This window comes from Colias eurytheme, chromosome 5 (genome assembly GCF_061535395.1).
Source record: "Colias eurytheme isolate Ceu_HAF_F1 chromosome 5, ilColEury1 Martin Lab GWU primary, whole genome shotgun sequence".
NCBI classification, from domain to species: domain Eukaryota; kingdom Metazoa; phylum Arthropoda; class Insecta; order Lepidoptera; family Pieridae; genus Colias; species Colias eurytheme.
The window spans coordinates 5312459-5333691 of NC_142984.1; the positions used below are offsets into that span (position 1 = coordinate 5312459).

General features: G+C 32.5%; 2 protein-coding genes across 5 annotated transcripts; one reads left to right on the forward strand and one right to left on the reverse strand.

Annotated features, from left to right (window-relative positions):
* Window positions 1-5560: 5560 nt before the first annotated feature.
* Window positions 5561-13906, reverse strand: LOC149908443 (uncharacterized). 2 transcript variants are annotated; one of them, XM_090101909.1, is made up of 15 exons: window positions 13681-13906; window positions 12986-13245; window positions 12149-12728; window positions 11978-12069; window positions 11738-11876; window positions 11530-11667; window positions 11358-11440; window positions 9652-10441; window positions 9501-9580; window positions 9266-9425; window positions 8769-9052; window positions 8253-8698; window positions 7985-8101; window positions 7717-7824; window positions 5561-7499 (listed from the first exon to the last, which is right to left on the reverse strand). In XM_090101909.1, exons 2-15 carry the CDS (start codon window positions 13157-13159, stop codon window positions 7412-7414), a joined length of 3279 nt encoding a protein of 1092 aa, XP_089958035.1. In that variant the 5' UTR covers window positions 13160-13245; window positions 13681-13906; the 3' UTR covers window positions 5561-7411. The 2 variants fall into 2 exon arrangements, with proteins under 2 accessions (XP_089958035.1, XP_089958036.1); XM_090101910.1 differs by lacking the exon at window positions 13681-13906 and adding an exon at window positions 13453-13565.
* Window positions 13907-15804: 1898 nt separating this feature from the next.
* LOC149908444 (E3 ubiquitin-protein ligase RNF181) lies at window positions 15805-20640 on the forward strand. 3 transcript variants are annotated; one of them, XM_090101913.1, is made up of 4 exons: window positions 15805-16215; window positions 18660-18774; window positions 18913-19087; window positions 19516-20083. In XM_090101913.1, exons 2-4 carry the CDS (start codon window positions 18662-18664, stop codon window positions 19648-19650), a joined length of 423 nt encoding a protein of 140 aa, XP_089958039.1. In that variant the 5' UTR covers window positions 15805-16215; window positions 18660-18661; the 3' UTR covers window positions 19651-20083. The 3 variants fall into 3 exon arrangements, with proteins under 3 accessions (XP_089958039.1, XP_089958038.1, XP_089958037.1); XM_090101912.1 differs by lacking the exon at window positions 15805-16215 and adding an exon at window positions 20202-20640 and having other exon boundaries at window positions 18573-18774; window positions 19516-19652; XM_090101911.1 differs by lacking the exon at window positions 15805-16215 and having other exon boundaries at window positions 18573-18774.
* Window positions 20641-21233: the final 593 nt, after the last annotated feature.

Consider the following 21233-nt stretch of genomic DNA (forward strand, 5'->3'; position numbering starts at 1 on the left):
CTGATGGACCACCGATTTCTTCACGGTCACGTCGTCTCGCTCCACAAAAACTGCGGGCAGCACAGAGGGAGTTCGAGGAGATGGTAAGAGTTGGAACAGCAAGACCTTCTAGTAGCTCTTGGTCCTCTCCCTTGCATCTCGTCCCTAAAAAAGACGACACTTATCGCCCTTGTGGAGATTACCGAGCGTTAAATGCGCGCACTATTCCGGACCGCTATCCAGTTCGTCACATTGGAGATTTTTGTCAAAATCTTTCTGGATGTACCCTATTTAGCACTTTAGATTTAGTAAAAGCCTATCAGCAGATACCTGTTAATCCTGACGACATTTGCAAAACAGCTATAATCACACCTTTCGGACTCTACGAATTCCCTTACATGACCTTCGGGTTGCGCAATGCTGGACAGACTTTCCAACGGTTCATTGACGAAGTGGTTCGAGGATTCGATTTCTGTTTTGCCTACGTTGATGACATTCTTGTCTACTCCAAAGACCACCAACAACATGCCGAACACCTCAGGCTCTTGTTTAGTCGACTAAATGAGTATGGAGTAGTCATCAACCCAGCAAAATGCATATTTGGTGCACCTGAGGTAACCTTTTTGGGATACCGCATTAACGCTGAGGGTACCTACCCTCCAAAAGACCGAATAAGTGCGCTTATGGATTTCCCTCTCCCAAAAACAGTACAAGGTGTGCGAAGATTTCTTGGCATGGTCAATTATTACCGCAGATTTTTACCAAACGCTGCCAAGTACCAAGCCGCTCTAATCGACGCAGTTGCTGAAACGAATAGCAAAGGCTCCAAACCTTTTCCGTGGACACCTGAATTGAAGGAATGTTTTGCAGACTGCAAAAGAAGTCTGTCCCACGTTTCATCACTATCACATCCAAATGCCAGTGCTTCAATAGGTCTGTTTACAGATGCATCTAGTATGCATGTAGGTGCATGCTTACAACAACAAGTTGATAACGATTGGCAGCCTCTTGCGTTTTTCAGCAAAAAGCTTACTTCTAAACAAGCAGAATGGCCAGCTTATTATAGAGAGCTGTTGGCTATTTACGAAAGTGTACAACATTTTCGATACATTTTAGAGGTTCAGCATGCAACTATTTACACAGATCACAAGCCCCTCGTTTATGCTTTTGCTCAGCGTCGAGATAAATTGCCTCCTACGCAATTAAACCAACTCACTTTTATCAGTCAGTTCACTACTGATATAAGGTATATAAAAGGCGCAGATAATGTAGTCGCAGACGCCATGTCTCGAATAGAGACTATTTCCTTAGAGGATGATTACCAAACATTAGCTGCTTCGCAAGAAGGTGATGAGGAGTTGAAGAAATTGATGACATCCTCCTCCTTAAAGCTAAAAAAGATCATAATCCCTGGAACTAATATTACTGTATTATGCGACACATCAACAGGTCGTCCTCGACCGTATCTTACTTTACCGTTCAGAAAACCTACTTTCGATCGGTTACATAATCTCAGCCATCCGGGTATCAAAGCTACCACACGTCTTGTAGCAGAGCGCTATGTATGGCCGCACATTAATAGGGATTGCCGCAAATGGGCTCAAACCTGTTTAGAATGCCAGCGATCTAAGGTGACGAGACATATTCACTCACCCTTGGTACCTTTTAAAAATCCGTCGGGCAGATTCCGCAGTATCCATATCGATATAATTGGACCCCTATCATATTCAAATGGATTTAACTATTGTCTGACGGCAGTTGACAGATATACACGGTGGCCAGAAGCCTGGCCTATGTCATCCATCACAGCCGAGGAAGTAGCAGACACATTTGTCACTGGTTGGATCTCACGTTTCGGAGTACCATGTACTGTCACAACGGACCAGGGACGACAGTTTGAATCCGCATTATTTCGTCGACTGATGAACGTATGCGGGGCGAAGCGTGTGCGTACAACCAGTTACCACCCATGTGCTAATGGCATGGTGGAAAGAATGCATAGACAACTAAAGAGTGCGCTTATGTGCCATGCTCAAACATGGAGTAAGGCATTACCGGTGGTACTCCTAGGCATGAGGTCCGCGCTCAAAGAGGACCTAAATGTTTCTTCCGCAGAACTTGTTTATGGCGAACCTCTCCGTTTACCGGGGGAACTTGTTATACAAGCAGAAGAACGCAGAAGCCCTAACGACGTAGCAGATTTCGTATCTGATTTAAGAAGTCAGATGGAGATTTTACGGCCAATACCCGCGTCAAATCACGCACATAAACAATCTTTCATTTTCAAAGACTTGTCAGAAACTACTCACGTATTGCTCCGAGACGACACAGTGAGACGTCCTTTGCAGGCCCCGTACACAGGACCTTATCAAATAATTAAGAGGAGGGATAAAACCCTGACCTTAGATATCAATGGGAAACACACCACAGTCAGCGTAGACCGGATCAAACCTGCGCATATAGACTCGGAGGGAACACCTTTTTCAACAGTCCCACGTCCCAACAATAGTAACACTAACCATATAGCCCTTTCACCCACCCCAATTACACTAAATTGTGAAACCCAATCTCCCAGTGCACCTGTCACCACCAGATCTGGGAGACGAGTCAGATTTAGGAATATGTTAGACTTATAAAAATTTATGTGTACATTTTTTTTTTCTTTTGTGTTTTTGTTCATACATATATTATTTTGTAATGTTTTTTATATGTATACCCATATTTTCTTCGTAGGGGGGTGGTGTGGCGTTTCTAATTTATATAATTTCCATTATAGCAACATTATCTATGTTGTCAATGACGTTTGCAGAGTTCAAAGACACTCTGTTTTCACATGGTATTAAATTATTGTTCCACTATAATCGTTTTGCTCTGTAAATTATATGTTCTAATTTATAAGTGTGACTGTGGCAATAAATAATCAAAGTTACTACCTACGTGTTTCAATCTCAATGATCAATCTCATAATGGGAATACAAACCCCATAACCTAATAAAGGTGTAAGACTTACTAAGTAATTTATTAAGACTGCTTAGGTGTTAGGTATGAATAAACTGACTGTGTGTGCTGAGTTGGTACTTACTTGGTGTTATTTGACAATAAAATATGTATTTACAAATATAATGTGTAGTTATCAATATATATAGTTTAATGAAAATTTCCACTATAATTTTACAATATTTCTGTTGTTTTTTAATAATTTCTGACGCTGCGCTGCTGTAACGAATATAGCACGAAAACGAGTCAGCGGTGACACAATCATTTTCATTGAACGATGCGTGGTTCGCGTACCTTGACCAAATTTCACGCGATTGATAATAATATTATATAGGTATGCCAGAACTGTTTAGGCACTAAGTATACATTAAAAAGTTAATGATTCAGTTTTTATATGCAAGCATAGCTGTAGTTATCATTAGTAGCTATTAGTCCATGGAAAAGTTACATTTGGGTTGCGTTTTTTAGAGGACGCAATTTTATTTTTTTGATGTGAAGGGGGGGTCAGTGAGAAGCTAACACCAAGTTTGTGGGGTCGCCACCCTTGTCCCATGGCCGCCATCTTGAAAATAGCGGTTGATATGGTTTTTACGATATATCTCTTAAACTATTTATCTGATAAAAAAAATTGTTAGCATTATTTGTTGCAAATTAAATTCTCTACAACTTTGGTCCAGTGACTTATTGTCATAGAACTACAAATAAAAAAGTTATACGCGAAAATGTTCAGAAATAAGAGACTATATTTATATTTTTCAGTAAAACTTTTTTTATCATTTTACGAAGAAATCATATTAGACCATTTTTGTAGATTGTTTTTCGAGGAACAACTTTTATATACAACATTTTTTCATTAAGTAAATAGCTAAGGTTTTACAGCGCTTCGAAGTGAGTACTATTTTTCAGTACTCATAACTTAGCTATTGATTGGTTTTAGCTTCTAACTGACCCCCCCTACACATCAAAAACATAAAATTGCATCCTCTAAAAAACGCAAGGTTGGGCCTAAAAAATGTAACATTTCAACATCGAGATAGTATACCTATGTACTACAATGGACTATATCCATTCTGGACGAAAAGGAAAAAAATCTGATAAAATATTACAACAAACTTGAAACTATTAGTTAATTGAGACTTTTTAAAAATGTATAATAATGTAAGTATTTAATAATAGGTAGGTACTAATTTAGATGAACCACATTGTGTTCTGGAATGTCAATTAAGTAAATTATTATAGGTAGGTAATAATTCAGCTAACTAAGATTATACCTATTCAATTACAGATTTTCTATTCTGTATATTCATCACATTCGTATTTTGTGCCTATCCGTTGTAGCCCACAATCAATAATCCGGCTACCATACTTAATCAACAAGGCATCCTTATTATGGCTTACCATGTCTATGACATTTAATATTAGAAACCTTTCGTGTGTATAGTAGGTAAGTATAGGCATGGTCTTTGGCACGACTTTACCCACATAGTATATTTTAAAAACACAATAATTCTATAAATATATGAATCGAGTAATCGTTTTTTAACCGACTTGACGGAGGAGGTTATCAATTCGGCCGGTACCTATGCGTCTCGTAAGATGAAATAAAATTTAGACAGAATCGTACTCGAGTTTATTATTTTATCTAGCCTAAATTTATACATATTCCCCTATCTTCTACAGGGGCTCTTCATAGAGATAGCTTATAATCTTTATAAATTATAACTATCGATTATTTTAATAATCTAGTAGGTACGCCGCGGCCGGTTGCATAGATTTATTTGTATTTTATATAAAAAACTCTCTTTTATTTTCAGACATGGGAAATATCTTGTTCTCATTAATATGGCTGGTGATCCTAATATTGATTGCGTTTTGGGTCGCAGGCATAGCGGCTGGCTTCTACATAATAATTATTCCTTTCACCGTGTGTATAGATGCGTTATCGGTAAGTAATTTTGTATTCAGCACATAGTATAACAATAGTCCATAGATGTCATTGCAAATTATGTCGAAACGAAACTATAATAAAATTTATATTTAATTTTATAAATACTTCTTCTCGAATTATGAAATGAGTTTAGTCACATTTATTCACATTCATACAATAATTAGGTATTAATGTAACCTCATATTACATCACTACTAATATTATAATTAATGAGAAAGTAACTCTGTCTGTTACGCTTTCCCGCTTAAATCTCTCTACCGATTTTGATGAAATTTGGCACAGACAATCTTTAGACTCTGAGAAAGAACATAGGCTACCTTTTATTGCGAAATATGTACCACGGGCGAAGCCGGGGCGGACCGCTGGTTCATTATAAATAAAAATATAAAAATCAGGATTTTGAGATTGTACTTTGGAGTACGAACCAACATGACTAACCTGTAGCCGACTATTAAACATGCTGATAAGCAGCTGATACTGCCTATAATAATAGCACCATAACAATAAATTACTTATCACAAAATTATTCACATATGTATATTTTTAATAGGCTTCAGAGTTCAGACCATGCTTAGTAAAAGCCAAATTCACGACATACAGTGTTACATGTAACTATTGTCTTTATTTTCAGGGTCTAACTGACTTCTTACTCTCAGTGATACAGTTTCCGAGATTTTGTGCACAGCGGATTGTGGACGGAAGAGGTTTTGAATCGATCTAATGTATCAAGTCAAGTAACTTTATTTTCATTTAAATAAATTATTACAATTTCACGCCATATATCTAACTAATTGTTGTACTGTTTTGTTATAATAGAGATTAAATATTTTGTAAGACTTTTTTGAATAAACATAATGTTTTAAGGGTTTTGTTTTTTACTTAAAATATTTTTTATATGTGAGAACTAAGTAAGAATTATTTAAAAAAAGTCAAGAAACGTTATTATCATTTCAATAAATTATTACAATTTCACGCCATATAATTGTTGCACTGTTTTGTTATAATAGAGAATAAAATATATTTTGTAAGACTTTTGAATAAACATAATGTTTTGAGGATTTTGTTTTTTACTTACAATATTTTTTTATAAATGACAACTTAAGTAAGAATTATTTAAAAATAAACAAATTTTACATACAAAACGTTTATTCAAACTTTATAAACTTTTTTTAACATTGAGTTTGGATAGACAATTTTAACAAATTTAATATATTAATATCAATGATAGCATAAAGCCAAGTGCGCCATTACCCTTGAAATATGTATTAGAATACAAAACCTTTTATTTATTTATTTGAAACCATATCTAGATTTTCTTGAAAATTTTCCACAGGCAGCCAGGTTACTGTATGCATTTCTGTTATGAGGCTACAATCTATTTTTTACTCAAACAGTAGATAACACAAAGCAATCAAAGCTAAAGCTACAAAATATCACAACAATTTAGATGTTGAAGTATGATTTAAACAAAAAAAATAGATGTCTGAATACGATGACATTTTATTATTTATATAGAAAACGCATTACATACTACGATATGAAAAAGTATGCAGTAAGTATAAAATGAAATATTACGTTCAGTTAAATTATTTTACGTTCCCGTTTTTCTGTAATTTGGTCACCGCGGCCGCGGGTAAAAATATGATTTAATCAACTCTAGAAATAAGAGTAAGAGAAGAAAGTCGTTGGTATTATGAAATTAAATGTAAAAACTGGGCAATAATGTATGTAATCGTTTATTACAAAAAAAAAAAATAGAACAGCCCAATACAAAAAAAATGAAAATAAAAAAAAAAATACTTCGCACTAACGCGGTTGGCACACACTGCCCCGCAACACGCAGCGTAGCGAGCATGTGATCTAATACAGTAACAAGCAGCGTTTAAAAACGCATTCGCGCGGTACAGTAGGTACGAAACAAAATAATTTAAGGGCGGATCAAAAACATAGAACGATCTGATGCACAGAAAACAATTTTAGATATTACCGGAACGTTAAGGGCCGGATACCTGCGCGCTCGTGCATTCGCAGCTAACTTCCGAACCGCCATTAATCGAACGGTACGATGCGTGGTGCGGGTCAGTGTGCAAACAGCCTAAATTAAAAATATAGTGTAAGAGTTATAAAAAATATATTATAAGAGTTACAATTTATTATAAATCAAATGTTCCAGTTTCTGTTTGAGAATGCACTTAATCATTTAACATTAACAAATCTCTGATAATGAACATGGTAAAAGGTCATTAAAAAAATACAGAATCTTTCTGAAATTTGTGTCTTAAACAAATAATTATACTCGTAAGATTTTAAGTGTATGTCACGTATAGACTTTAATTAACCTTAATGAAGTATTGGCACTTAATTATAACAAAAAAATCTAACTAAATAAAAAACTAATTTCTATAAACAATAACTTTCTATAAATCAACTTTGCTTATCAAAAACTTATATGTGATAATTAATGTCTTGTAATTTTTTTTTAAATGATCATGCGTTCTCCTGTGATGCTTCGATTAAAAGGATCAACGATTGCTGCAGAATATTTCCTTGTACTACGCATCTATCGATGAAATTCCTAGAAATTATGAGAAAAAAATTAAGATGGACAGAAATCTATTTTTGCATCAATAACACGAGAAAAAAAATGAAATACCAAAATTAAGACAATGTTTTAAAATTTGTAAATGTAAAATAAAGACCAGTTACAAAACACAATATTCTAGTCTCCAACACAATATACATAAGTGATTTTTTGAAATTACAATTTTTAGGGTCACTAAATTTTAACTTACCGATAATACTCTAATTCTTTCTCATCTATATCTTTTCTATCAAATCCCAATTTTATTAACATTTCACGAGTACCTTCCTGGGTATCATTTGTTTCTCTCTCCAATATCCTTAAAAAATAATGAAAAAGTGTAAGTTGTAATATGTTTTAATATTTTTTGTTTTCCTTAGGATGATTATTATTAATATTAACATTCAAGTATTGACGGAAATCAAAAAGGTTTTGGCTTTGAAAATTAAAGATACATAAAGGTACATAAATCGTTATACCTGTTAAGTGATGAGCACATTTTCTCCACAAACGAAGCCATTTTCTCAGCTTTAGTTCGGATTTCAACTTTTTGGTAAGTGTCCACAGGTGATAAGAGTTTATTTCTTGAATTTTCACTAAAATATGATTAAATAAAATGTTTTAATATATTAATTTTATTTTTTTTTTTTCGAATTGGCTATTCGCCCATTTATTTACACTTATTTATTACCTATTTATTTATCTAACACTTTATTGTGCAATAAACCAAGTACATAAAATACTTACCAAAATGAATAAACTTTCAAAAAACTTTCTTTCACTTTGGTTCCGACTTCATCCAAAAAATGTCTAAAGCTTTCAGATAGCTTATAGTTACATTCGTCATCTGGAGATAACGACTGAGAATCAACTTTGTCAGCCTCATGAGTATCATCAGGCTCAGAAGCAACCGATTCATCATAATCCAATTTTTGATCATCATACATTTTTGAAAATGTAGTTGAATTATGTTGGAATCTTTTCTCAAATTCGGGACATACTGAGAAATTTCTCATGACTTTTACTCCTTCTATTTGTTTGTCGTCAAAAGTATGTCCATTTGTGGGATTTATCGTATCTATCGGATCTATTGTATCGTCATTCTCATGAATGCTTCTATTTGTTAAATGTAAATTTGTCATAAATGATTCTTTTGGGCACACATTAAGGTCATCTACGACTTCATTCGTGTCCTAAAATAAAAATAATTTTGAATAAAATAATGAATAATATTGGAAAAAACTCAATAAAAAAAGGATTTACCTCTTTAGATGTTTTGTTTCTTAAGTTGTATTTTCCTTTTTGTGGCGATTCAGCTGTAATTTGCTTTTCTTCTTTGTTAACTTTTGGTGATTTTTGCACTATTCTCTGTTTTTCTGGTGAAATGTTTTTTGTTATTTCCTGGGCTTGTAAATGAATTAAGCCAGATTCTTTTCTTAAAATTTTTGTATCAGTAAGTTTTTGACCTGTGGATTTTGAAGGTGTATCGTAATTCGACACAAATTCAGTGTTTGGAGGATTAGCTCTTCCTTGCTGGTCACGAACGGCTAAAATACAGGGAAAATAAATAATATTCTATGTAGAATTCTCAAAACCCCAGTAAATAATACTTTTTTGCATTAAGGTTATGACCCTCTTTTGAGGAATGTTTTAAATAATCGTTTAATACATATCTATGTAACAATAAAACTAATTTTTAGGCTTTTGACCTTGATCATAAAAAAATTCAATAATTTGAATCTTTACAGTTAAAAATTTACCTTGGTTACCATATATAATAGAGTCATTGTGACGAGAGCTCTCAAGATCTGTAAATGAATCGCTGTTGCTGGGATCCAAGTGAGGATTTTGTATATCACTTAACAGCTTTATTAAAGATGTTCCTGCTATCTGTAGATCTTCATTGTTACGTATTAAACTCTACAAAGCACACAAATTTATTATAATAAAATTAATAATTTTTGAAATAAAAAAATAAAATAAAATCGGACTAACCTGTAAAGCATCAATCAAATAATATCCATAACTAAACATTTTCATATACATTTCAGGACCTATGTTAATATTAATTTTACCTAAAACAAATAATGTTCTCGTTATATTTGTATAAAACAAAACATAGAAGCTCATATTAAAATTTACTCACCTCTCAAACCACCCATTTCAAACAATATGTTCGAAAGTTTCGATGACGCATCAAATACATCACACTCATTAGAGAATTTTCGTTTGATACATTCTGAAGCTTCATATATCGTCCACGGAGGTGGCATGTCCAGAATAAAAGAAGTATCTTGATGCAAAACTTGTGTCAATGCTTCTTCCATTATTTGCACAAACCGGGATACCCATTCATCTGACTTCATTTTAAGATAATCCTCCATTGCCTTATTTGATATTTTAAATAGAATAACATTGTCATGTTCGTTAGTGCTGGTACCTTGCTCAACAAATACTTTTTTGTCCTTAGCATTATTAGTATTAGTAGCTGAATTGGACAAATTGTTTGTTACATTAGAGCCTAGGTTTCTTCTGATAAGTCTAGGTTTTCTCTCTGGCTTATTTGTTAGCCCCTTGGTACTTTTATCGTCGTTAAATAAATTAGGCATGATCTTAGAAATATGGAAATCAGTTTGAATGGCAACGTCTGCTCTATGTGATTTATTGTCGGTTTGCACACCCTTATCTTCAGTAGGTGGTAGATATGTTATTATTTTAGAATCCTTTAAATTTACTTCTTCAGTTACAACTTCAACTGATTTATTTCTATCAGTGCTATTTGAAAAAACTTCATGCCCACTGTCATTTGGTATTGTTATTAATATTTTTCCGTCTTCATTAATTTTTCTATCCATAAGGAAAGCTTTGATATCGTTCATGGTAAACATTAAACAGCCATATTCATTGGGAGACATTTCCTTTTCGGAAATGAAAACCTAGAATATGTTGAAAGCAAATTGTTCAGTTATGTGGAATAAATACAATGTTTCTTAAAGTAAGTAAACAAAATGTATGTCCTATTATTTGTTTTCATCATGGAATCATTAAAAGGTTTAGTTTAATTTCCCAAATAATGTCTTGGGATAGTTAAAAATAACAAAGTAATAGCACAGTATTACCATATTTCCTACAGTATGGCGACGAATGTACTTGTGCAGAGAAACGGAGGGGAACTGGCGGGGGTCGGGCGACGCGGGCCGCTTAATGCAATCACGCTGAGTTTGCATTAACTATCGCGAAAGGACGACGCAGTCGTATTTTTTGTGTAATAATTTTATTATACATAGGTACTTACATATTCTATTATGGCGCGCAAAAATTGTTCCGTTTACGGATGTATTTCTACATTGAAATCCCAGAAGGAAACAATATTTCAGAAAGATTGTATTATGTAATTGTATCTGTTGAATTAAAATCAAAGCTATGTATATGTTGTCCTCATTATTTTCTATTCAGATTGTACATCCCGATGCGAATGCATTACTTAGTTAAATGGTATAATATACAATTAAGAACATCCAAAAATAAAGTGTCCACGTAAATAATATTTAGCAGTGCAATATCTGTAATTATATATTTATGAACAAATAATTACATCAGATTTAATAATCGCAATTATTTTGAATGTACATATGAATAAATGATTTCATCATAATATTAATAATCACAATTGTTTTATTTCCCATTTGTTGCAACCCTAGCGTATATTCGTGTGGCAGCGTAAGTACCTACTACGCTGGCGGCGGCATCGCGCGACATCAAAGGCGTTTCCTTACTGTAGGAAATAATATTGTAATACTGTGGTAACAGGTTTTAAAATTTTAATCTTTTAAAATAATAAGCAGTACTTACCACATCAAAGTTTTGGCTAACCAATTTCAAACAACAACTAAAAATACTCTCGTAATAATCGTCTATTTCATAATTCTCTTCATCTAGTAAAACAAGATAAGGAAATTGTTAAAATTTATTGTATATAATATTCAAAATCACTTTAGAAACATAGCAATGTTTGATAACATACCAATTATAGCAATGTTTGATTCTAGCGCCTCAGATATAAAGGATGCAGCTTGAAGTGAAGCCTTGTTATGAATAGAAGTAGTCAACCCTTGTATTTTCAGTATCACAACTTGCGGGATTATTAGGCGACATTTTTCATCTAAAATATTATTTCATAGATAAGTTTGGTAATTATAATAAATAACATAAGATTAAAAAAAAACACCTACCTAACTGCATAATTTTAATCATAAAGTTAGTGTGATTGAGCAATACATCTTCATCAGCAACAATTAACCAATACTCTGAGTCTGAGTTAATACCAAAAAAGTTTTTTATTACTTGCACATCACTTTCATTTCTCACCAGCTGAAAAAACATAATTATTTGAGAACATCAACAATGAACTTCGAATGTACTTTTTTGTGGTTTAAGTTGTAAAAAAGAAAATTGAAGGGATAGGTACTTACTTCAGGAAAAGCATCAGAACTATCGGGATCTATGGAACTTACTTCATTATCTTTTATTACCTCTTTATTACTAAATAATTGATATGTTGGTGCTGAAAGAGTAAAGAATTTAAAATGAATTAATTTTGTTTTACATAATGTAGCTTCACTAAAATTTATTTTTATGTGTACCTTCAGATACTGTATTGCAGCAGCTTTGGCTTCTCTTCCTCATAGTCACTAATATTTGACGCAGATCAACGGAACTGTTCGATGTATTCAGCGAATTTGTATTTTGAAATATCTTTCTCTTATTAAATATTTTAGAATTGAATGATGATCTTGAAAATTTTTTATTATGGAAATTCGGAAAAGATTTTGATAATGAGGCAGATGAATTAAATCCTTGATTTTGCATTGGATTAATATTAGTTTCTATACTGGGTTGTATAGTATTTATTGGTGGTGCTATAATAAATGAATTGGCTGGGACATTCACAACTGGAGTGTAAGCATACCCCACAGGATTTAATGTGTTAAATGGTGTAAACTGATTATAACTAGTACTCGGCATAGGATGCCTTGTGAACTTGTTATTTATTATTTGTTTGTTATAAATTTTTGGTGGAACCATATTTTGCAACATAGTCTGTTTGACTGATTGATTATTATTATTGCAAACATAATCTAGAGGTGATTCTTCGGGTTCTGGAAATTCAGTAAGCTTCAACTTATGACTACTTTCTAATGTAGTTTTCTTAGCCCGTTCAGCCTGAAATAGACATATATTTTGTATCATTTTGATTTCCAAAACCATTTTGAATTAATGATACATAAATCTGGGTTAATAAAACATAAATTATAAAGCATTTTATGTTATTTGTAAATAATATGGTGTATGATAGACAAACACCTTTTGATTCCTGCTTCAAGGTCAAGTTTGTATTAAGCAAGACAACTAATAAATATTTGTGTAATTAAGAGACGTTACAAATTTATTTTCCTAAATAGTTAATTAAAATTTTTTACCTCTGCATCACTCAAATTCCATGCTGCCTCACCGCTGACGGTGTTAAAATAATAAACACGTCCTGGATAAGATTTCGATCTACAGATAATCCATGAATTTCCAACTGAGGTAACAATATTACTATCATTGTTTGCTGCTATATTCTTTGTAGTATTATTGTTATACTTATTCATCTTAAAATATTTTCCTTTTTCATCAGATTTAAATATAAGTGGAATGACTGAGAAAAATGTTTAGATTGACTTCACAGCTCTTTGTTCTGAAAAAGAGTCAAAAGTTGTAATTTTTTAACATTAAGAATAAATCATTTAAAGGGACAGAGTAATTGTCATTATTATAATGTAATGACTAGATGTATAGGATGATATCCTGAATTCTCAACGAAATACAGTAGAAAGCCGAATGCCGATTAACTGAATTGCCAATTATCTGAATCATTGCTAAGCATAATATTAAAAATTATAACCAAGTAATTTAGTAATTTTTGTTCTGTTTTGTAGTAACAAGTTGGAATTCACCGAAGTCCAGACATATTTCAACGGTTATTGTTGATTACATATTGCGCTTAATAAAATTTATTCTATGTGCAGCACTTCATTTTTACCACTATAAATTGACTTACAATACAATGATTCAGTATTTTTTGAAGGTTTATTCGACATTTTTTGTAAAGTAACAAAAATAAAATAGTTACCATTTCTTGTTATTTTATTACAGAGATACATATTTATTAGTAAAACAATGTCGAAAGCAAATGTTGACCTGTCTTACTGTAAAGTGTATGCAAAAGCCGGTACAATATTATATCGTCCATATAACGTCTGTTGCTGTCTGTTGACTGTTCTGAGAAATAAAATTGCTTCTATTCACTTTTTTAAATAATGCAGGTAGCTGGTAGATTCCAGTAGATTCCACAGAGCAAGTAGCTCGGAGCAATTAACAAGGCAAGTAGTGCAAAGAGTATAGTAACTATGTTAAAGATTCTCAAAATCTCAAGATGTAAACAACTTAAACAAGTAACAACGCACGTGAGACGTATGACATTTGACAGCTAGCCACAGAGAAAAAAAATCACTGATGATTAAATCATGGACAGTACATTTATAAAATGCTTATGTTCTGTGCAAGAAGCTTATATCTTATACACTGGAGATTTCGGTATGAACATTTGACGTGTAACAAGAAAATTGTTGTGTTTTATCACTTTCACACCTAACTTGGTATTGCCACTGTTAATACGAAGTTTTCCCAAGGCTACTATGTATGCTGTAATATTCTGTGCAAAAGGTTAGTTTTTGTACATGAGTTTGTTGATAAATTGCCAACAACGTCATTCAGAAGCATTTTTGGATGAGACAATTATTATTTATGCTAAATAAAATAAGTATCTGAACCAATTATTAAAAAGCAATACTCCCTGATTATGGGTAGTTACCATAATAAAATTGTAGCAACTCTCACTTTGACAATATGGCATAAGTGTAAAAAAAATTGCGTCGCTTCGAATATTTAAGTTAATATATAAATAATGTATTGCATTGTGAAAAATTGCAGAAGTTTTTGGACACCAAATTCTGGCATAAAATTTCACAGGCAAGTGTATATTTACGCTATTTACAATATTCCTCAATACTCACGCATTTACCTGTTTAGAATCAATTTCATGGCAAAAATCGTCAATTTTATCATCATTTTAGTAATCAATCATGCTAAATATCTTCTATCTATCTTCTTTTCCTAATAATTTCATCATTTTTCAATAAACCAATTTAACAAGTAAGGTAACCATGATGACGAGTTTTTACGGATAGCGAAGAGAAAATATTGTAATAGTTAACAAAATTATGATGAACATTTAGAACACCATTTCAAAGATTTTTATACTAGTAATGAAACAACGCACGACATCGATATTGCACTCACATGTGGTTTTATGTTTGTTCTTCTTTAACATAGAAATTAATAGTTCTTTTAACTTACCAAATTTTTTTTGTTTTACTGATTTCAGCTTTCCAAAAATGAAATAAAAAGAAATAAATGGCTGTTCATAGTGCCTATCAAGGGTAAAATTTATCAACATGCCAGAATATGCAGTTTGCATTTTAAGCCTGAGGATTACGGTCCAGAAAAAAAATACCTTTTGAAAAGTGCTATACCTTTTTATTTACCACATTCTTGTTACTGCGTCTCAACTGTGGATAAAGTAATTTTAATTATATTATAATTAACCACCATGAAACCATTAGTAACCGTAAGTACAGCTCCTGAAAGACATACGAATTTCTGAGAACTGTAATATCGTTACCACACATCAACACTAGCGATGCAACTCTCCCTTTGGAATATTGAAAAGTTTTAGACTGAAGCTTGAGTAACCAAAACGATGTTTTAATGTATGTAGCACTCATTTTAATTAAAAAATCGTAGTATGAGATCAAAAGTTATCAAGCGTTATTTAAAACTATCATTCTCTACCAATTAAAATGGTATGTACCTATAAAGATGATAATTATTCATGTAAGTTGACCAGTAATATTATAATATAAATACTGTTAAAAATATATGTCGTTATTATTTATAGACCATGATTTTTAGTTTTTTTTATTTCGAAAAATCCTGAATATACAAACCAGTGTGGTCACCCACAGAAAGAGACAAAAAACAACACTGACGTCATTCAAGGTTATATTTTCTTGTGACAAGTTAATGGTCATAGTGCAATATCCAGTGTATTAGATATAAGCTTCTTGGTTCTGTGTTAAAACCACAAAAACTAATTATACTTATTATATAATAACAATATCATCTTAATTAATACATATGGGCGTATGAGAAAGAAAGCTGGAAACTTATAAGCGCTAACCCGCACAGGAAAATATATGAACACGCGCCGGATATAAGCGTTGAACGGTGCCGAGAACACGCGCTGGTCAGCGCTGGGCGCTGCCATATAAAATTTGTCTTGGTCTGCTTCAACCTGCTTCCTTTGTGTAGAACGAACCAGCGCCGGTAAGCGCATATAAGATTCCAGCTTTCTTTCTGAATACGGTCTATATGATTTGTGTTTATTTATATATCATTCACTGAATAATTACTGGTGCGCCCGTGTGGCGAATTCCCACGCGGAAAGCGGTATCCGCAGCCGCCACCTTCCCACCAGTATCCCGATGGGTACGCGTACGTAGTACAATAAAGAGACTCTAAGTTTTCTTCGCTAAGAAATTATAAGGTGAGGCAATTTTCTTATTAAAAAAATACGGGTTGCACTCCGGGAGTGCCGGCAGAAGTGAAAACTTGATTATTAACGTTGAGCATGTTTGATATTTTGGAATGGTATCCGTCGCTTTTTCGATCAGGTCACGTGTCCTGACGCGAGTTTAAGATTTTATACATACCCATTACAGAAAAAGTGCTCAACGCCGCTAAAGAAGTTTTCACTTCAAAAAGACGGGTTGCACTCCGGGAGTGCCGGCAGAAGTGAAAACTTGATTATTAACGTTGAGCATGTTTGATATTTTGGAATAGTATCCGTCTTACGCTTTTTCGATCAGGCCACGTGTCCTGACCAAGCTGACGCGAGTTTAAGATTTTATACCCATTACAGAAAAAGTGCTCAACGCCGCTAAAGAAATTTTCACTTCAAAAAAGACGGGTAGAACTCCGGGAGTGCCGGCAGAAGTGAAAACTTGATTATTAACGTTGAGCATGTTTGATATTACGTCTTACGCTTTTTGGATCAGGTCACGTGTCCTGACGAGAGTTGATTTTATACCCATTACAGAAAAAGTGCTCAACGCCGCTAAAGAAGTTTTCACTTCAAAAAATGTGTGTACACACGTAAGAAGTGAAACTTCTTTATGACCTTATTTTTCAAAAAATAATTTACTATATGCAACTTTACAGAAGTACGTCGAATCTAGCGTGGTAGGGATAAGAAATAGATGGCGCGTAACGGAAAAATGTCACGTGTAACGAAAAAATGTTACACTAAATTTTTTTCCAACCCCGATAAAGAAGTTTCACTTCAAAAAACTGTTGAGTTTTTTCACAGGTTTTTTTGAATGTTCTGTTTTGTATATAATAATATAAAGAACAATGCCCATTTTTCACCTGAACATGTATAGAAATGAAACAAATCTTAAAATTTAGCTTATTTTATTGTGAACTCATTACGCTTATCATTTTTTTATCAGAGACGTAGGAAAAAAAGATTTTTGTTATTTTTCTAAACTCGTACAAACTTCTTAAAAAATGAAATTATGGTTTTTGAACGTTATCTGTAGAGTTGCTACGTTCCGTTTTACTTGCTGGCGAGTGACGACTGGAGACTGACTTTTACTATTTTAACTAGCTTTATTACTGTTTGTTATATTTTAAGTACTTAATTCTTTTACCTAAATAGTAAAATATTATGAACATTTATTAAAGTCAAGTAAAAAATAATACGAACATTATCAGTTTACGTTTAATTATGATGATGATAGAGTGAAACGGATTGTTTTGACGTTTGACAGCCGCCTGTCATATTCGAATCGGCGCAGTCTCTTTCGTATTATGTATATATTTTAATAGAAAACAATGTATCTAGTAGAGCTGGCATCATTGAATATTGTTGTAATTGTTTGGTCGGGCGCAGAACCATTGGGTATTGTGCCCACATCATGACATTGGTATGGTACCTTGGATGGGCTAGATACGAAGAGAATATATCTGCTCCTGCTGAACGGTTGGATGATGTTGTAGTAAGAGATATAGATTTCGATTTATGAATAAAAATATACCTTCTTATATTAATGTTTCATTTATGATTCCTGTTTTACCCAGATAAGAAAGTTGCTTTACTGTAGGCAAGACTGTAGGTCAGTATTTGATCCACATTATTTTCTTCGCGAGCGAATAACTAGTTCAGAATAAAGTATTGCAATCCTTTTAGTGATTACTCATAAAAATATATTTTTACTAAAAGTAGGTAGGTTCTTTACAAAATGTAGTGATTACCTAACCTACATACTCATTGGCACTACCAGCATAGGTACATTTTGCCTGAGTGAAAGCTCTCTGTAATTAATAGGTAGAATGATATAATTAATTAACTTTTAAATACCTACTTGGTACATATGTACTGCCTACATATTTCCATAGCTATTTGTGTTGATAATTTGCCCGCGACAATTCCTAACCTACAAAGTAGTAATTCGTATTTTTTAAAATTCCTGGCGTTTAACTGGTAAAAGTGAAAACAGGGAATTATTCCCTAATCAAGCACGCAGTATTCCTGCTATACTTGCGGTCTATACATAAACTTTCTTTATCAGGTTTTCAAATGTATGGAAGGTGGGCATTGTCCTTTGAAATTTTGCTGCTATCTGTGACTAATTATTGTTCTATAGTGATCAGTAATTGTATTCTATGATAGTGATACATCTGTGGACTCAGAGGAATAAATGTGGACAACCTGAGTCCTGACTTGCTTTTTGGCACAACATTGGCAAAAAGAAAAGAAAAGAAAAATAACATAGCAAAAATACCTAAATATTGTGATTTAATCATATAATTAATTACACTTAAAATTACATTGATAATATGCACCGTACATCAATAATTCCGTAATATTACATTCCAAGTTTAATTCAACTAAAGAAGAACCTGCTAACATGACAGATTATTTTCAAGAAATGGGCTGGAGAGAATTACAGGACGGAGAACAACCTAATCATTTTTTACATTTAGCGCGGCTTTTAATGGATTATAATATATTTGACGACAATTTTACTGGAGAATGGCCCAGGTACAATTCACTCCTATATAATTCAATTCTATGAATTTTGAGAGGCATTTCATTCCTTGTAAAATACTCATGCTTAATACTTCACATGCATAGTGATTAATGCTTTATTATGAACCAAAACAATGACTATTATTATAGACTACCACCGCCTGCATCAAAGGAAGCTGTTAATAAATTACCAGAGATTGTTATGTCTGATGAAGACAAAAGCTGTCCTATTTGCCTGAAGAACTTTGAAAAGGATGAAAAAGCTAAAAAAATGCCATGTAATCACATTTTTCATCCTAAATGTATTTTGGTGTGGCTTGAAAAGGTATATTTAATTTTTTTCCTATCTATTTACTATTTTTTTTTAATTCTACTAGCTGCGCTTCACGATTTCACCCGCGTGGCTCCTCTCCTGTTGGTCTTAGTGTAATGACATAATATAGCCCATAGCCTTCCTCGATAAATGGGCTATCTAACACCGAAAGAATTGTTCAATTCCGATCAGTAGTTCCTGAGATTAGCGCGTTGAAACAAACAAACTCTTCAGCTTTATAATATTAGTATAGATTTGAGATATTTTAGCAAATAATATTTCAAAACAAATTATATTTAAAGCAATCAACATGCTAATGGAAAATGTATTATATTTTAGTTGTTAATAGAATAGGTGAAATTAAAAATATTATATTATATTGAATTTTAAACTCTGATAAGGCTACCATCATTTTATACAATATTTATAAATGTTTTCAGACCAACTCATGTCCTTTTTGCAGACATGAACTCCCTACTGATGATGAGGCATATGAAGCTTTTAAAAAAGAAAAGAAGCGAGCTGAACAGAGGAAAGAGGATCTAGAAGTGCTACATAATTCTATGTTTAGTTAATCACTCTTCATTTATCTTATATAGATATATAAATTACTATAATTTTACACAAATATAAAATAAACAAGAGTTGTTTCACAAATGTCTAGAGCAGGGGTTCCCAAACTGTGGGCCATAGAAAGTTAGAGGGGCGCCGTGAGTTGATCTGCTTATATTCGCGAGTACATTTTTTGAGCGCTCGAATCACTGTTTCTTACATAGCGTCGTAAATTGACATACATGATTTTAAATTTGCTACGACGATAGGTACATACTTACGATGTGCGCATCGCCTTTATTGAGTTTTATTTTTGTTTTTCTTAAGCCTTATTTGTTGATTTCTCTTTAAATTCTTTTACAATAAAGAAATTGAGTTCTTCTCTGCCTAACCTAATTTCTATTTTTGTATTGTAGGTATATACCTATATCGACTATTTAATTTTCAAATAGCTAGGTTGGGAACCCCTGGTTTAGAGCTTGTATGATAACACTATTCACATTTATAGATACACTATACACCTTACAGATTTTTAGAAAAGGTTACTCTATTATATATTTTATGTTGTTAAATTATAGTAAAACAGTTGCAATGAAAGTAAAAATACATAAAATATATGTGTACACACATGCTATGTATTTCCCCACTTTGGAATTAAGTAAACTGTCTTGGTACCAATTTGAACAAAATCCTACCATCATCTTAAGACAAACAGTGTATAAGCCATAAAGGGGACCCATATATTATGTTTTTGTTACATATTATTATGTTTATTATATTTTTGTTTATTAAATATAGGTACACCTGAAACTATATGCATGTTAAATTACAATTTGATTGAAACTTAGTAAATATTGAGTAAACTAAGTTAAAAGTTCAAATCTTATGACTTAAATTATTATTGGTTAATTTTTCTGTTATTTAAAAAAATGGTGGTTTAAAAAAAAGGTGTGGTTGTAAAATATTTTATGTTTATACTGGGAATATAAAGGAATTAAAGTGACTTACTTCTGTAAAAATTTATGTTGTTTGATTATGTTATATTATTTAATATATCCTTTTTGTATAAAATTTGTTAAACTGACAGTATTTGAGTGTCTATCATCTGGACTTCATCTGGATTATAAAAGTAAATTCATTATTGGAACATGTCAAAAACTAATCATAACTAAATTTTTTGGTATAAATTAAATTGTATGTAATTTATGTACTTTTTAAAAGAAAATTAAAAAAAGAGTAAGAAATATAAATAAAATTATGAAGAAACGGTAAGTTTAAACATGTTTATTGGAATTATTTTAATTTGGTGCGTGACATGTGATTGGTTATTGTACTTTATTTCAGATTGTGTAAATGTCCACCTAAACTTCAGCAAATTTGCAAGCAGACCAAGGTGACTGATTGCAAGGATGTTGCCGAAATTATTGAAGCTCTCTCTTATCAAGCAGAAAGTAAGCAATTAATGCAGATATATTTCTTCTTTGGTATAGTGTCACTGTGTTAATTACAGACTAGATAAATGTTTTACATAATAATACGACTGTGTGAAGATAATAATTATATGTAATATTGTTCGCATTTGATGATTCAAGGCATACATTTTATA

Bases quoted from the DNA above. Each gene is read 5' to 3' on its own strand.
- LOC149908443 (XM_090101909.1), bottom strand. From the start codon at position 13,159: ATGAATAAGTATAACAATAATACTACAAAGAATATAGCAGCAAACAAT. The intron at 11,668-11,737 runs GTAGGTGTTTTT...ATAATATTTTAG, and splicing joins GATTAAAATTATGCAGTTAG to ATGAAAAATGTCGCCTAATA. The intron at 9,581-9,651 runs GTGAGTAAATTT...TATTTGTTTTAG, and splicing joins TGAAATGGGTGGTTTGAGAG to GTAAAATTAATATTAACATA.
- LOC149908444 (XM_090101912.1), top strand. From the start codon at position 18,641: ATGACAGATTATTTTCAAGAAATGGGCTGGAGAGAATTACAGGACGGA. The intron at 18,775-18,912 runs GTACAATTCACT...CTATTATTATAG, and splicing joins TTTACTGGAGAATGGCCCAG to ACTACCACCGCCTGCATCAA. The intron at 19,088-19,515 runs GTATATTTAATT...AAATGTTTTCAG, and splicing joins TTTTGGTGTGGCTTGAAAAG to ACCAACTCATGTCCTTTTTG.